The following is a 12,920-nucleotide window of genomic DNA, read 5'->3' on the forward strand; positions in this document are numbered from 1 at the left end:
AATTAAAGTTCAAGTTATATGAATGTCAGAATTTCCCTTTATAATTTTTAGAGAATGAAGAATAATTGAAAAATTAATTTTACCTTCTGCATAGAGTTCTCCTGAGATGATTAATATGATGATAAAAGCCAAGTCTTTCGACCTCATCTTCAATGGTGTGCCCAACAAAGATTTTAACAATTCTAAAGCCCTAGGGACTCCTCATTAAGTACACAATACTTTGCCTGAAGAAAAAGTTAATTATTTACAACATCTGTCGAGGTATCTTTGTAACAAAACTTATATTTCATTTAAAATATTTTCAAATAATACTAAAATAACACGACTGTGTTAATTGACAATACCTTTCATGCCAGAGTCCGTAAGGACGTGGTAACATACGAGGGGAACAAGAGCAGCAGCACGAATCATTAACTCAGACTGCAGAAAAAAACGAGGTAAATTTTCAACTTCAATTCCCTATGGTAAGTCCATGGGGTAAAGTTCACCTGTGGCCATTGATTTCATTACCACTATTGATCAAATGGAGAGATGAACTTAGAAACATGAGCTAATGGATACCTCATGTTAAAACACGGTGTTGTCTAGGTTGCACTGCTTAAAGAGAAAAACGACCTACTTGTCTCGAGCAATGAGAAAACTATGTTATTGACAGTAATGTCTAGTGTTTAGAACATTTGCATTCTGTGGTGGGTGATGAAATCAGCGCTGTGCTATAGTATCATTCATGTATGAAAAATGTTTTGAATGATCACTATATAGCAGGTCATGCTCTAATCTTGGGTATAGAGCAGTGAAAAAAAAGATTAAAATTACTGTCCTCATGGAGTTTACATTTTAATGGGTTTTAATTTAAACTATAAAATAATATGGTGAAGTGAAAGCTGTTATTATTTTCATTTTGTAACTTTTTATTAAAATAGAATATAGTCAGAGAAAAGTACACATGCCATAACTGCACAGAACAATGAATTCTCACTAGCTGAACACATTTCACAATAAGAAACAGAGTATGCCTGCATCTCATAGGCTGTGGGGTTGAGTCCTGCATCTGGGCTCCTTGTTTCGTGGGGACTTTGCTTGAATGATTCTCTTCCTCTGCCTCTCCCCTCACGTGCTCGCATGCGTGCTCTCTCTAATATTGCCATGGTATCTTATAACACTCTATTGGTTTAATTTTTAATCGATGACTATAAAATAAATCTTTGTGAATAGTGTCAGACAAGTAACCAACCTAATTAAAAAAAAAAACATTTTATTTGAGAGAGAGAGAGCGTGCAATTGTGGGGGAAGGACAGAGGGAGAGGGAGAAGCAGACTCCCCACTGAGGAGGGAGCCTGATTCAGGCTGGATCTCAGGACCCTGGGATCGTGACCTGAGCTGAAGGCAGAAGCTTAACTGACTGAGACACCCAGGTGCCCCACAACCTCCTTTTTCCCCCTAGAGAGTTGCCATGTTATTCCAATTACTTATCAAATAATTAATGTTTTTTTTGCCACTGATCTGAATTTCCACCTTTCTCATAAGCTAAATTCTTTTGTTTCAGCATCTCCTCATGTTTTTCAGTACTATACTTTTAGCTACCCTAGCTATGGAGCATACATGAGCGTTTAATAAAGATAGTCCTCACACTGTAGTCTCCCTTTGCAGAAATTTTCCATCTAGTGTTGTTTGCTTATTTACTGTTGAGGTACTACGGGTTTGGAGCAAGACTTTGGAGTCACTCAGCTCTGACTTACAATCTCAATAACCAGAGTGTGACTTTGGACAATGAGAACTCATTTGTACCTACATTTCCATATTTCTAAAATAATGGCTACCTCAAGCATGTTATGGAAATTCTGCTGAGGATAATTTAGTCTTCTACGTTTTGCTGATCCCTAAAAAAGTGGCTATTAAAAATGGTTTTAGAGGGGGCGCCTGGGTGGCACAGCGGTTAAGCGTCTGCCTTCAGCTCAGGGCATGATCCCGGCATTACGGGATCGAGCCCCACATCAGGCTCCTCTGCTATGAGCCTGCTTCTTCCTCTCCCACTCCCCCTGCTTGTGTTCCCTCTCTCGCTGGCTGTCTCTATCTCTGTCGAATAAATAAATAAAATCTTTTAAAAAAAATGGTTTTAGAAACAAAATCCTAAGCCAAATTTCATAAATACATTCCAAGGAATTATATCTCAATTCAGGGGACAAAGGGGGTAATAATGCATAGTGGAAATATTAAAAGATAATAAAGATGAAATTATAAATGTGTCATTCTCTCTAATACTCTTTCCTTCTTTCTTCCTTCCTTATCTCTCAAACTTATTTGTCGATAATAAAAATCTCAAATCTCTCTACTTCATATAGGTTTTGAATAGTCAACTATAACAACATTTTCTTTTTAATTATATAACTGAGTATATTCTAAGGACTAAATACATACTTGATAAAATGCCATTTCTACCCAACATTTTTCCAAAATTGGCACATTAGGGATAAACAATGAAAAGTTTGGCTCACTTCTCTTATTTGCATCTCCTGTAAAGTTTGCTTAATACATGCCAAAGTACACTTCCGAGACTTTAGGACAGCACAGCTGTTGTACCAACCCAGATTTTACTCAGTAGACGCACGCTCAGAAAAAACAGATGTCAAAAGTGAATATCAGAAAGCAGAAGCCACGTTTATGTTGGTTCTACCATTTTGCTTAATTTGAACAATCCTGGAAGCACATGGTTTTACTGAATCTGCTGCAGCAGAAGCCTGAGACTCTTGTGTCTAGCTTCATGGATGTCAAGGGACAGGTTATGGAGTATTTACTGTTGGTAGCAATTCCAGTAAAAATGGTAGGGTCCTGGCCCCAGCATTGCGCAGGTGTCTGCCTTGATTCAACCTCAGGATCATGGCAGAAACAGCACATGCCCAGGCCAGTTTTGCGGTGTGCTACTAGGAGTACTGGGAACATATAGACATGTGGCGCAACGTCAAAAAGTATATCATACATTTAATTGGAGCCTCAGTATAATACTGATGGAAATTAAGGGAAAGGGAAAACCTTGATATTATTAAGAGAAAAAAACTACATTGCTTCCAAACAAGCAGTAATATGACTGATGAACTTCTTAACAAAAGTGATAAAAACAAGGAGAAAGTGGAATAAGATCTTTAATACGTTAAATGAAAATAACTGCCAATCTAGAATGCTATAACTACTAAAACTATTTTCAAAAATAAAAGAAAGTTGTTTTCAAATAAATAAAAACGCAAAAAGTATGTCAATAGTAGAACTCTACCCAAAGAATGGTTAAATGGAATGCTGTAGACTAAAGGAAAATGAAACACGAAAACCCAGGAAGGAAATAAGAGTGAAGAATAAGGGGTGGGGGAACGAGCTTCGGTCTGTGGGTAAATATAAGAGAATATTAACGGCTCAGAAGAAAACCAATAATGCTTACATGGCAAATAGATATGTAGCATTAAAATGCATGGCGTCAATAACGCAAAAGCCAGGAGTGAAGAAACGGACTCGGTGTGCTCTGTTTCTAGGACTTTCAAGGAAGTTGTAGAAGTAATAATACCTACTTAATTATCATTACTCAAGGTTCAGTATTAAAATTTCTAGGTTAACCACTACAAACTAATGTTTAAAAAATGTGTAACAAACAGATTAAAAGGATAAAAGTAATCACAAAAAACTCACACATGATTATCCTAAACAAAGACAAGAAACTAGAAAGAGAGGAACAAAAACTGGTTGGTCAGATTTCTGCTTATGGCCAAGATGGAGTAACGGGAACTGGATATACCCTCCCACTTGAAACAACTTAAAAAAAAAAAAAGACAAAATTTAAAAAACAATAGTTTTTAGGACATTGGAGATTAGGCGATGAGATGAGCCCCGGGATCACCCCAGCCTACCGCCTTAGGGTTTCCTGCCACCCTAGACAGTATGGTGGTCTTCCTGAGGTGAGGAGACGGAACTGAGAACTAATGAAACCAAAGCAGGTAGGATCCAGAGTGCAGAGTACAGGAGAGAAGAGAGCTGCACAGACAGACCTGCGGTGTCCACATGAGGTTTTTAGCTGAGTACCGACCAGAACATCTCAATGCAAAACTGAGTATCAGAGGCCCAGGAAGGTACCACCTGAGATTAAAGGAGGAATGCCTGGAGCGCACTTGGGATTGGGGAAAATTCTTGTTCTCGCAAGTCAGAGTGCAAGTCTTCGTGATTTACACGGCATTCACGGCGCTCTCAGGAGGTTTGTATCTCAGTAGTGGGGAAAAAACGGAAGGATCGGTTTCCAAGTAAACTAACTGAATTCCGGAACAAACTCAAAAGTATTTCGAGGAGTACAAAAATAGCCAATAAACCGAAGAGGCAAAATTCGCAATGTCCCCAAAGGAGAGAACGGGAAGGAAAGAAAATAATCTTTGAAGAAGTAATAGCTGAACATTTAGAACATAGATCAAAGATGATCAAACACTAAGAACAAGAAGCATAAAGAAAACTACGGTGAGGCACAACATAATCAAAGTGCTTAAACCTAAAAATGCAAAAGCACTCAGAAGAAAACCACCCCAGAGGAATAAAAACAAGAGAGTAGACTTTTTGTCAGAAACACCGCAAGCCGGAAAACAGTTGATGCAACATCTTTAAGTACAAGAAAAAAAGAAGAAAGAAATAATATAGTGTCCTTCTGTATCTCTAACAATAGTCTTTAGTTTAAAATCTAATCTGTCTGATATGAGAATTGCTACCCCAGCTTTCTTTTGAGGTCCATTGGCATGAAAAATGGTTTTCCATCACTTCACTTTCTCTCTTTTTTTTTAAAGACTTTTTTATTTATTTATGTGACAGAGAGACAGCCAGTGAGAGAGGGAACACAGCAGCGGGAGTGGGAGAGGAAGAAGCAGGCTCCCAGTGGAGGAGCCCGATGCGGGGCTAGAGCCTAGGACTCTGGGATCACGCCCTGAGCCGAAGGCAGCCACTTAATGACTGAGCCACCCAGGCACGCCACCATCCCTTCACTTTCAGTCTGGATGTTTCCTTAGGTTCAAAACAAGTCTCTTGTAGACAGCAAATGGATGGGTCATGTCTTTTTATCCAATCTGCAACCCTGTGGCGTTTATCATATGGTTTCACTCATTTATGGAACATAAGAAATAGGAAGATTGGTAGGAGAAGGAAGGGAAGAATGAAGGGGAGTAAACAGAAGGGGGAATGAACAATGAGAGACTATGGACTCTGGGAAACAAATTGAGGGCTTCAGAGGGGAGGGGGGTGGAGGATTGGGATAGGCCGGTGATGGGTATTAAGGAGGGCGCATATTGCATGGTGCACTGGGTGTTATATGCAAATAATGAATCATGGAACATTGCATCAAAAACTGGGGATGTATGGGGCGCCTGGGTGGCACAGCGGTTAAGCGTCTGCCTTCGGCTCAGGGCGTGATCCCGGCGTTGTAGGATCGAGCCCCACATCAGGCTCCTCTGCTATGAGCCTGCTTCTTCCTCTCCCACTCCCCCTGCTTGTGTTCCCTCTCTCGCTGGCTGTCTCTATCTCTGTCAAATAAATAAAATAAAATCTTTAAAAAAAAAAAACTGGGGATGTACTGTATGGTGACTAATATAACAAAATAAAAATTATATAAAAAAAAGTCAACCCCCCCTCCAAAAACCTATTATTGTGAACATATAATTTCACAATTTGGTATACAAATATATGTTTTTAAAATAAAAAAAATAAAGAAAACCTGCAATGTAGAACTCTATACCCAGTAAAAATACTTTAAAAAAATGAGAGCCAAAGAATAGACAAACAAAAAGACTTTTTCAGACATATATAAGCTGAAATTCTTCATTAACAGGCCGGCACGATGAACCATATTCGAGGAATTCCTTCAGGCACAAGGAAAATGACGCCAGGTGGAAATCTGGAAGTACATAAATAACAGTTATGTGAGCAAGTTTAAAGGTTTTTAGATTATTTAATCTTTAAGAAGATATCTAATGGTTTAAAGCAAAAATGATGAAAATAATAACAATTTATTGTGGGTTTATAACATACTAAAAGTAAAATGTTGACAATAGCACAAAGGTTGGGAAGGCAGAAATGTAGTATGTTACCAGGTCTTTATACTATATGTGGACGGGTATAATATCACTTACACATGGATTGTGATACATTAATGATATTAACTAAAAATCCAAAGTAACCAATAGAATACCATAACAAAGAGTTACAGGTAATAGCCAACAAGGTAGATAAGCTGGAGTCATTGAAAAAAAAAAAAAAGAACCTATTTAATTAATCCAAAACAGGCCAGAAAACAAAAAGGTGGTAATAGGGGAAGCAGATGGGATGAATAGAAAATAAACAACACGAGGACAGATTGAAACTCAGCCATATCAGTGGTCACATTAACCATAAAAATCTGAATATCCAAAGGAAAAGGCAGAGATAGGCTGATTGGATTAAAATATAAAGGCCCAACTATATGCATTCAACCAGAAACCCATCTTAAAATATACAAACAGGTTAAAAGTAAAATATGGATAGATATACCATACCGCAGCGGGTTGTATGGTGGCCCCAAAAAGATGTGTCTGTAGTGTAATCCCTGTAGCTTATGAATGTGACCCTTTTTGGAAAAAAGTGTTATTCATTGCAGATGTAATTAAGTTGAGAATCTTGAGATCATTCTGGATTATCACGGTAGCCCTAAATCCAATGACAAATGTCCTTATAAGAGTGAGGCAGAAGGAAATGTCACAGAAGAGAAGACAATGTGACCACAAAGGCAAAGATTGGAGTGATATGGCCAGAAGCCAGGGTACATTTGGAGCCACCCAGAAACTGGAAAAAGCAAGAACAGATTCTCTCCCAGAGCCCTCAAGACAGAGTGCAGCCCTGCCTACACCTTGGTTTCAGATGAACGGTCTCCAAAACCGTGAAAGAATACATTTCTGTTGTTTTAAATCAACAGTTTTGTGGTAATTGTACAGAAGCTGTATGAACCTAATACACATGTGAACAATGACCAAAAGAGAACAGGAGTATAGAACAACGTAAATGTAATCAATGCCAATGAACTTAAAATGATTAAAATATTAAGTTTTATGTTATGTGTATTCTAACACAATTAAATATTTTTAAAATGTAAGAGAGAGAGATAGAACAGGAGTTGCTGTATTAAGTCGAATAAAATGGATTTTAGAACAAGGAATATTATCAAGGATAAATAAGTTCATTCTACAATTATAGAGTGATCAATTTATCAAGAAACTAATAATCCTAAAGATTTCCACAACTAATAAAAAAGCTTGAAAATACATGTAGTTTAATCAGTTTTGTGTTTTGACTCACGGGGAAATGGACAAATCCACAATTAAAGTCCAAGATTTTAATAATCATCTCTCAATAACTGACACAAGTAGACAGAAAACCAGTAAGTATACAAAAGTCTTAAATAACACTATCACCTAATTTGATTTACTTGATATTTGCGGCAAACTCTACATGATAGCAAGATAGATGTTCTCTCCTTGTGTACATAAACATTTATCAAACAGACCATATTCTGGGCCATAAAACAAGTCTCGTTCAACTTAAAAGAAGCCAAATCATAAAAAAAACTAGAGTGGGATTAAATTACTAACTATAACAATGATATCTAGAAAATTTGCAAGTATTCGTTCTTTAAACACATCTGTAGCGGTTCCTGGATGGCTCAGATCATGACCTCAGGGTGCTGGGATCGAGCCCCACATCCCCACATCGGGCTCTCTACTCAGTGGTGACTATGCTTCTCCCTCTCCCTCTGTGATCTCTCTTGCTTTCACTCTCTCTCAAATAAATAAATAAATAAATAAATAAATAAATAAATAAATAAATAAAATCTTTAAAAAAAACCAAACACATCTGTAAATAATCCATGGATCAAACAAGAAATCAAAAAAGAAAGTATTTTGAACTAAATGAAAATGAAAAGCATCATATTAAAATTTGTGAGATACAACTAAAGCAACACTTAGAGGTAAATCTAAAGCACTGACTACCTATCTTAGAAAACAAGGATTTCAAAACAATGACTCACCTTCTACGTCAATAATTAGAAAATGGGGGCGCCTAGGTGGTTCAGTCGGTTAAGCGTCTACCTTCAGCCCAGGTCATGATCCCAGGGTCCTGGGATCGAGCCCCACATCATCTGGCTCCTCACTCAGCAGGGACCCTGCTTCTCCCTCTCCCTCTGCTGCTCCCCCTGCTTGTGGTCTCTCTCTCTCAAATTAATAAATAAAATCTTTAAAAAAAATAATTAGAAAATGAAGACCAAATGAAATTGCAAGTAAACAGAAGACATGAATAACTGATCTAAATTTCATATGAAGATGCAAAGAACCCAGAATAGTCAAAGCTACTTTGAAAAAGAGCGAAGTTGGAGGACTTACACTACTTGATTTCAAGCTTTATTATAAAGCTACAGTAATCAACACAGCATAATATTTGAAAAAAAAAAAAAACCAAAACAGATCAGTGGAAAAGAAAATGATTCAGAAAGAGACTAATACTTATATGGTTAATTATTTTTGACAAATGTGCAAAAGCAGTTCGGTGGAGAAAGGATAGTCATTTCTATAAGTGATGCCGGAACAACTGGTTGTCCATATGTAAAAAAATAAGCTTTGATCCATACTTTGTATCACATGCAAAAATTAATTTTAAATGGCTCAAAACACATACAACAAACAAAAATGACACAAGTTCCAGCAGAAAAACATAATGGAAAATCATTGTAACCTTGAGTTAAGTAATGAATTTTTAGATGCAACACTAGAAGAATAATGAATAAAATAAAAAAATTGGTAAACTAGATTTCATCAAAATTAAGAAGTTCTGCTCTTCAAAGGCCACTGTGATGAGAAAGGAAAGACAAGCAACAGACAAGGAGAAAATATTTGCAAGTCATTTATCTGATAAAGGACTTCTTTTTTTTTAATAATATTTTTTTATTATATTATGTTAGTCACCATATAGTACATGCCTAGTTTTTGATATAAAGTTCCATGATGATAAAGGACTTCTATCCAGAATAAAGAATTCTCAAAATGTAGGAAAACAACCCAGTTTTTAAAAGTAGGCAAAAACTTGGGGTGCCTGGTGGCTCAGTCGGTTAAACCACTGACTCTTGGTTTTGGCTCAGGTCATGATCTCATGGATCGTGGAATCAAATCCCAGGTCAGGCTCTGAGCTCGGCAGGGTTCTTCATGAAAGATTCCCTCCCTCTGTCCCTTTCCTCCACTTACTTGCACTCTCTAAAATAATAAATAAACCTTAAAAAAAAAAAAGGTAGACAAACACTTGAATAGGCTCTTCATCAGACATACGGATGGCAGAAGAACACATGAAAAGATCTCATCATTAGAAGTAGAGAAATGTAAATTAAAACACAATGAGATAACACTATTCATCTATACAGAGTTTTTAAAATTATGTTTGACCCTAGCAAGTGTTCCTGAGGATGTTACCAACGTATAGATATGCAAAGAAACATATTGGGTAGACACATTGCATTGCTTCACACCCTCAGAGCGGTGGTCTCGTCGAAAATTGTAATGGACAAATAAACCAGGAGAAGAAAAGTTGTGAGGAGCTGATAAAGTCAATTAAGTGAACTTGTTTGCACATTCAGTATGATATAAAGAGCAAAGAGGAGACCTACTGGGAAAGCATCTCGAACCAGAGGTGAAAATGAGAATGAGGGGTGATGCATGGAGTTATACCACATTTTTTTTTTTCTTTTGCTCCTCACAAAATTTTCTTTTCTGTTGACTGATCCTGTTGTCTCAAGACTGGCCCTGCACTGCTGTGGACTAGTGGGGCACGCTGTCAATGCACAAGACGCAACATTCATACCATTAAATTTGACAATACCTGCTCCTAAAGGAACATCAGAGCCATCACACTTTTCCCTTATGTGGCCAAATTAGGGGTGTATGCAGTCCCATCACTAAGCAGCAATGTCAGTCCTATAATTCTTTACCTGTCAAATCTAACACCTCTCCCTGGGGAGAGGACAAACGGGAGGCCATGGTAAGATTGATGTTACTGTCTGCTTTAAGGTAGTTAGCAAAGCCAAGCCAGGGGAGGATGGTCCGGGTTAAAAGAGTATGTAATAAAAGAAAGAGGAGATCTGGCAAATAAGAGGGTTTTACCTGAAAATACTCTTGGCTGTCTCTCTCAGCCCTGCTGCTAATGGCTAATGCTGGAAGCCACTTGACCCCTTTTTCCCAGAGAAGGGAAATTGGACTCAAGCTGATTTATGAGTCTGCCCAGTCTCCACTTGGACAAACTGGAGATGTGATGCAACGCTGTCTGTGATTTGAATACCAGTATCTGCCTGGAGCCACCTTTTGGCTCAACATCTGTGGACTAAATTCCCTTGATTGGTTTCCAGGTAACCTGAAATTAACAGTATCCCCAAATTGCACAATATGGAGGTTGTTAAAGGGCAGACATCTGCATGCTGACAGTGAGGCTCTGAATCAAGATGAGTTTTCCCTGGGAAAGCTGCCTGCATATGATGGGAAGGAGCTTGCTTCTGCTTACCAGTAGTCAGTACTTCCTTTAGAGTAAATATGAGCACAAATGGAACTGAAAGGGTTTTTTTTAGGAAAATAGCAATGGAATGCAGATGGCCTCAAAGAGAAAGCAACAGTAGGAGGAAGACCCTGAGCAACATTGTAAACCTATGTCTTCAGTAACACTGTGAAAGTAAATATGTTATTGGACTACTTTTGATGCACCTTGGTAAAGTCAATCGCAAAGTTTGACAGCAAGAAGAATTTATTTCAAACATTCCAACAATGTTCAGCAGGTATGAAGCTTGATGATTTGGCATCTGCAGTAATAATGAAATATTATTCATAGAATAAAGCTCTACATTCTGAAATAGGCTTCTATAAATTTTTTAGGCAAAAAAGTGTTCCTAATTTACACAAGCTTCAGAAGCTATTTTAGGTGGTCCTTCATAAACATTTCTTGAAATGAACAAGTTTTTAGAATATTTCCTTCTTTCTTTACATAGGTTGGAAATTTTAACACACACTCAAATATATGTGCCCTCAAATATAAATTGCAATAAATATTTCTCTGCATTATTTGAGAAATAATAAAGTTATAAACAAAGTATTTTCATCAGAATTCTCCCTCTTTGTTGAAAATGTAACTATAGATTATTATCACTCTTTCTTTACAATAAGAATCAATGACTGAATAATATATAAGTTAAAAGCAAGCCTATTAGATGGGGCACCTGGAAGGCTTGGTCAAAAATAGTATGCTATTTTTGATCTTGTGATGGGATTTCAAGCCCTATGTTGAGGGTAGTGTTTACTTAAAAAAAAAAAAAAAAGCAAGCCTATTAGCAAATTTAGCTACTAGCAACAAGCAATCCAAAAGATAGTATTTTCTTATTCAGTAAATGTAAATGTACTAGGTTTTCATCGCCACGGGCAAAAATTTAGAAGTTACAAAGATAATAAACCTGGAAAAAAATCACCCATTGAGAAAAATTCAACAATTTTGAATATAGAATGCCTAATGTGATTTATTCTTCTCAAGCATGAAGCCAAAATACAGTAGGAATAACAAGCTGTATTAGGGATATATAGATAAAATTTTCCAAGGATCTAGAAGTATGTATTTTATTTGCAAAAATCATAGTTATATAACAACGTATTTATCCATTTAAAACTAAATTAAAAATGACACTGTATGGGCATAATGACATCTACTGGACACTTGGGTTGATAACAGTTAACAAGAGGGTTAATTTGAAACTCACCTAACTTCACCATTAATAAAATCATGTAAAATAAAATTAGATTGCAGTTGATACATTTATTTTCCTTCTTTAATATATGTAATATCTCTGTGGAAAATAGTTACTTCTGAAGTAAAGAAGTTTAATTACTTCTCAACCAGTCCTCCCAATCACCAACACAGACACAGACAAGGCTTTTAGCTTTTAGGTCTTAGAATCCTATGGATTTATCACATAAATTTAGGAGAATGTTCTTCATATAAATATAGTATATTATATAAAATTTATAAAAATTTAGTCTGGGGTGTGTTGGTGGCTCAGTCAGTTGAGCACCGGACCTTTGGTTTCAGCTTAGGTCATGACCTCAGGGTCTGGGAAAGAGGTCTGTACTCAGCAGGGAGTCTGCTTGAGGTTCTCTCTCCCTCTCCTTCTGCCCCTCCCCTCTCGCAAGTCCACGTGTGTGCACTCTCTCTCTCTCTCTCTCTAAAATAAATAAATAAATCTTTAAAAAAATTTTGTCTGAGTTTCAACAATAGAAAATTTTTTAACATCCAAAGTCGTATATACTATAGCATAGTATACATACAATATACTATTTAGAAATACTTTTTGGTTAGAACCATCTTAAAGGAAATTAATATCAATAAACATTATATCCTAGTGGTATAATTTACCAAGGTAAATAGATTGCTTATACAAAGATTTTGTTAAATGAAAGAATAAAGCAAAACATTTGGGAAAGTCAACAAAAATCATGTTTGAAATACTGAGCACTGAGAATTCCTAAAACACTTTATTGGAAGAAAAAAAAATGGCAAAGAAATACCAAAAATTCAAGTTAATTTCAATATATTCTAATACACCAAAACGGTCTTTAGAGCTATCCTAACCAAATTTCAGCCAATTTCAGACTAATTAGGTAATTCTTACTCTAATAAATTAGTAAACTAAGTAGTTAAATGATCTCTCCATTTTTAGCTACTACTGATTCATTTAAAAAGTTAAAAACTTTTATGACTTCCATATATAAACAGACTTGGGGATGTTATCAAATTTCAAACAGCCACTGGAATTAGACTTCTGTGGTCCTGAAACCATACTGGTTTAGTACTGGTAATAGTGA

General features: G+C 36.6%; 1 protein-coding gene across 1 annotated transcript in view; it reads right to left on the bottom strand.

Moving 5' to 3' along the window:
• The window catches only part of F13B (coagulation factor XIII B chain), a 28,572-nt gene extending 28,425 nt beyond the window's left edge, over positions 1–147 (bottom strand). Inside the window, exon 1 of the mRNA XM_008685083.1 lies at positions 84–147. Within this exon, the coding sequence (XP_008683305.1) occupies positions 84–147 (64 nt within the window). The remainder of the gene's footprint in view (positions 1–83) is intronic.
• Between the last annotated feature and the right edge of the window lie 12,773 nt (positions 148–12,920).

The sequence above is a fragment of the Ursus maritimus genome, unplaced genomic scaffold (assembly GCF_017311325.1).
Source record: "Ursus maritimus isolate PB19 unplaced genomic scaffold, ASM1731132v1 scaffold_2, whole genome shotgun sequence".
NCBI lineage: Eukaryota > Metazoa > Chordata > Mammalia > Carnivora > Ursidae > Ursus > Ursus maritimus.